This window comes from Alligator sinensis, unplaced genomic scaffold, assembly GCF_000455745.1.
Source record: "Alligator sinensis unplaced genomic scaffold, ASM45574v1 scaffold1488_1, whole genome shotgun sequence".
Classification (NCBI taxonomy): domain Eukaryota; kingdom Metazoa; phylum Chordata; order Crocodylia; family Alligatoridae; genus Alligator; species Alligator sinensis.
The window spans coordinates 231147-235581 of record NW_005843097.1 but is presented as its reverse complement, the minus strand read 5'-3'; the positions used below and the strand labels follow the sequence as shown (position 1 = coordinate 235581).

Sequence of the window (4435 nt, the reverse complement as noted above, 5' to 3'; positions counted from 1 at the left end):
TCCCCCCCAGTCTTAAGTCCCAAGGGGCTTAGCAGGAGACCCCCCCAGCCAGCACAGAGCTCCCCCAGTAGTGCCCCTCACTCCCGACCTGCCATCCTGGTGTCCCTCACTCCCAACCTGCAGCCCCACTGTCCCCGTCCCTTCCCCTCAAGTCTGGCTAGTGCCCCTCACTACCGACCCATAGCCCCCCCTCCCCTTTCAGGGCTACAGTCTTCAATTCTGCCCCACTAACCCCAGCAGGGATTGACCCAGTGGGGGGTGGAGGCAGGGGGCTGCAAGTCAGGAGTGAGGGGCACCGGCCACAATGTGGGGATGCAGGGCAGAGGGCTGTGGGTCAGGAGCAAGGAGCATTGGCCAGGCTGGGGGGGAGCAGGGGGCAGTGGGTTGGGAGTGAGGGGCATCAGTCAGGTGGGGGGCACACAAAAGATTCAGGGTAGAGATACACCCAGAGCTGCAAAGAAGCCAGGGTCCGGGCTCCCCCGCGCAAAGGGAGCAATAACTCCCAGTGCCTCCAGCCAGTTCTCTCTGCTGACAGGGCCTGGAGTGGGGCCCACGGAACTGGCAGAGCCCTGGGGCCAGCTGCAGGGGGGGGGCTGTTACACTCAGCCACGACCCACCCCAGAGCTGGCTGCATCTCAGCACAAGGTTCCCATTACACTCAGCTGAGAACCACCCCAGAGCTGGCTGCATCTCAGGGCTGGGTGAGGGGTTGAGCAGGACCACCCCCACCCTGGCCCCAAGGTGTGGCCAGCTCTGGGGTGGGTCCTGGTGGAATAGAACAGGGACCCAAGGCTGAGATGCAGCCAGCTCTAGGGTGGGGGTGGCTGGGAGCAGTGCCAGACCCAGTGGAGGCTGCCGGGAGCTGGCACTGGGCCCGGCTGGGTGAAAAGCCGGGGTTTTGGGCTAGGGCCAGAAATGGGGCTTTTTGGATCAGCCTGGCCTGGAGAGGGAAGGACATCCCATCCCTCCCCCCAGCCCTATTGGTGCTCCTCACTCCCTGACCCACAGCCCCCAGCCTCCTCCCAAGACAAATCCACCTGGATCCTCTGATAAAAGACACATTTATTATCAGGCCCCCATAGATTACAAAGCCCCTCCCCTGACACCCCTATTTGGCACATTCCCGTCATACAAACAAGGAGCCTTGAGCAGCCAGATCAAGGGCAGGTTTCTCAAGCCAAGGAACGTAGGTGTCCGGGCTCCCACCCCCCACGTCCAGACCTGGGCATGGAACCCAGGTGTCCTGTAACCATCATCCCCCTCGCTTCCTGTCATGGCCGCCCCGCCTTGGCAACCATCTTGGCAGTCATCTTGACTCTGTCCACTACCTGGCGCAGGTGCCTGGCAGGGTCCCTCCTCACAGCAGCCACTTGAAGGGCCAGGCTGGGCCATGGCCGCCCTCCGAGGAGGTCGCAGCCCGGGAGGAAGGGATGGGGGCAGGTGCCTGCCAGGAGGCTGGCAGCCATGTCATCGAGCAGGCCCAGCAGACAGTGGGCTACACTGTCCTCCCGGCTGAGGTACCCAGCGGGCAGGCGGTCACAGGCCCGTAGTGCCTGCGCTAGGATGGGGTATGGCCCCACTGGCCCTGCCAGGACCCCCGCCAGGAGGGCAAGGGCGGCTTGCACAGCCTGGCGCATGGGCAGGGGCATGGCTGTCTTCAGGTGGAACTCGCTGCTGGCAAAGCTGAGGCGCCAGGCCCGGCCTCGGGGGTCACTCAGGGAACAGGCTTCCATAGACTCAGGCCCTGCTTTGCCACAAGCGTTGCCCAGGCAACAGGCCTCAACTGGACTGTAGGCCTCAGGCTGTGCTAGGCTGGAGGCATTGCCCGGGCAACAGGCTTCAACTAAATTGAAGGCCTCACATCTACCTGGTCTGGGGCTGTTGCCCGGGCAACAGGCCTTACCTGGGGCATAGGCCTCAACCAGGCCAGAGGCATTGCTTTGGCAATGGGCCTCACCTGGAGCACAGGCCTCAACTGGGCCAGGGCTGTCACCCAGGCAACTGGCCTTCCCTGGGGCACAGGCCTCCAGTGGGCTGCAGGCCTCAGGCCAAGCTAGGCTAGAGGTGTCGCCTGGGCAACAGGCCTCAAGCAGGCCACAGGCCTCAGGCCAAGCTTGGCCAGAGGCATCACCCAGGCTGCAGGCCTCAGGGCAAGGGCCGGTGCAGGGCAGGAGGTAGAAGCTGGAAGCCACATCCTCCAGCCTCACTTAGCCTTCCCAAAAATGGCCGCCATAGCTCAGCCAGTTCTGGGCCGCCTCCGGCCACCCCCACACGGCAACCACAGGAGCCACATCATACAGGGCCCGCAGGGGACCCCGGCGGAGGATGAGAGTGACCAGGCCGCCATGGGCATCGGCCTGCTCCACCTCTGGGCCCCCTTGGTGCGAGTGGGACTGGCGGGCAGTGGCCACCAAGGAACGGGAAAAGTGGGCTGAGACCAGGCTGGGGCAGAGGTCAACCTCCTGGCCGTGGCGACAGCTGCAGTCGGCCCAGCGGTGAGCAACAGTGGGGCCGAGAGGGGCTAGGCCCAACCTGGCATAGCCTGGAGGGCAGCCCCCTGGCTCCAGGGGCAGGCGAGCATCCAGGATGGGCACCAGGAGGGTGTAGTCAACATCATAGTCACGGCCGGGGGCGTAGGGGGCCAGGACGCCTGGGTTCAAGTCCAGGGTCCCCCGGCGGGCTCCACCGGACAGCAAGAGGAGCCGTGGGGTCGCTGGGAGTCTTCCCTCCAGCTTCTGCACCAGTCCTGAGGAAGGACCCAGGTGTCCAGAGGTGTTGCCCAGGCCTGATCGGTCAGGTAACCAGGCATGCGGGCCCCCCAGCCCCCCTGCTCTCACCCCCCAGGCCCCTCCAGCACAGGATCCAGGTGTCCCAGCAGCTGCACTTAATCCCAGTGGAGACCTGACACCATCTGGCCAGGCCAGGGGGTGTGGGGGGGAGATCAGACAGCAGCTGGGACAACCTAGGTATCCAGGCGCCCAAGCCGCCCCCCTCCCACCTGCCAGACCCATCCCCTGTCTGGGTGCTGGCGTGCGGTCACCCGACTCACCCAGCAAGGCGAACACGAAATCCTTGAGCTCCGCCAGCTCAGGGGCGGCCCGGACACCCGGGTCCCCGCGGCAAAGCTCCTGCACCAACTGGTTCAGCTCAGCCACCCGGGCCCCCGAGGGGAAGTCGAGGTCCGTGAGGGGCCGGGCGGGGGAGGGGCGGAGGGCATCCTGGAGTCCCCCAGGGGCAGCCATGATGCCCCCTGCCGGGAGGTCAGGGATTAACGGGGCAAAGACACCCGGAACTGCCCCCAACCCCCATCCTGGGGCTGGTTGGGAGTGAGGGGCACTGCTGGGGGCTGAGGTTGGGAGTGAGGGGCACCAGCCCCCACCCTCACGTGGTGGGGGGAGGGGACAGGTATTCACCTCACCTGACCCACCTGAGCCCCAGGGCACCGGTCCCGCCCACTGGGGGCCCAGGGCATGCTGGGAGCTGTAGCCTGTGCCTGCCCTGGAGGATTCTGGGAGTTGTAGGACCCCCCCCCAGGATAATTATATGGGGGGAGCACCTGGGTTCTCTGGGAGGGGAGGGGGCTGAGCGCAGGGCAGGCTGGGGGCCCGGGTGCCTGTGTTCTGGCAGGGGGATGGGGTCTATGGGGGTGGGGGGTGCAAGAACAGGGAGCACAGATGCCTGGATTTCCCGGTTTATTGGTGCTGGGCACCCGTGTGGGGGCCAATGCTGCAATACACCCACTTGCCTGCTGGGTCGGTGCCCTGGTAAAAGGGGTCCCTGGGTTTTGCCCCCGGGCCCTGTTGTTCCTGGGGGGGCTGTTTGGGCGAGGGGGTGCGGGAGTTGGGGGGCCGCATGGGGTACAGGTAGACCCGGGGCCCCTGCTCCCTCTTGCACCCAGCCCCTCCCTTCTGCTCCTTCCCCTCCGCCTGCCCTGCCTTCTGCTGCCGGGGTGAAAAGCTGGAAGGGGTCTGGGTGCTGGTCGCCACAGAGACAGGGTCCAGGGATAGCCGGGGCAGGGGGGGCTGCAACTTCATGTCCATAATGACCCGCAAGGGCTCAGGGGGGCAGAAGGGGCAATTGCAAGGCAGGGCAGGGGGGTAGTGGTGGGGCAGGGGCTTCCTGGTGGGTGGCTCTGGGGGGGCGGGGAAGAGAGAGAGAGAGAGAATGACAATTAAACAGTGCAACTGCCCTCCCGGGGGCAGATACCCCCTCCACCCCCATACTTACCCCGTGGGGCGGTGGTTTCTTGCAGCAGCTCCCAGAGGGCACCGGTGAGCTGCAGGGGGGAGAATGCAGTTGAGTCTGGGGTAGAACCGAGTGGAACAACAATGTTTCTAGGCCCGGGGAGGGGGTATAAGAACTGGGGGTGGGGGGACTGCAGGTAAGGAGTGAGGGGCATTGGAGGGGCAGGGGGGGGGGGGGTGGGGGAGGAGGG

The 4435-nt window shown here is 65.6% G+C and overlaps 1 protein-coding gene across 1 annotated transcript in view; it reads right to left on the bottom strand.

The window, feature by feature from the left end:
- Window positions 1-4435, bottom strand: part of FGF11 (fibroblast growth factor 11) — a 19196-nt gene that overhangs the window by 14066 nt on the left and 695 nt on the right. Inside the window, exon 2 of the mRNA XM_025193740.1 lies at window positions 3050-4276. Within this exon, the coding sequence (XP_025049525.1) occupies window positions 3050-3242 (193 nt within the window). The 5' untranslated portion in view covers window positions 3243-4276. The remainder of the gene's footprint in view (window positions 1-3049; window positions 4277-4435) is intronic.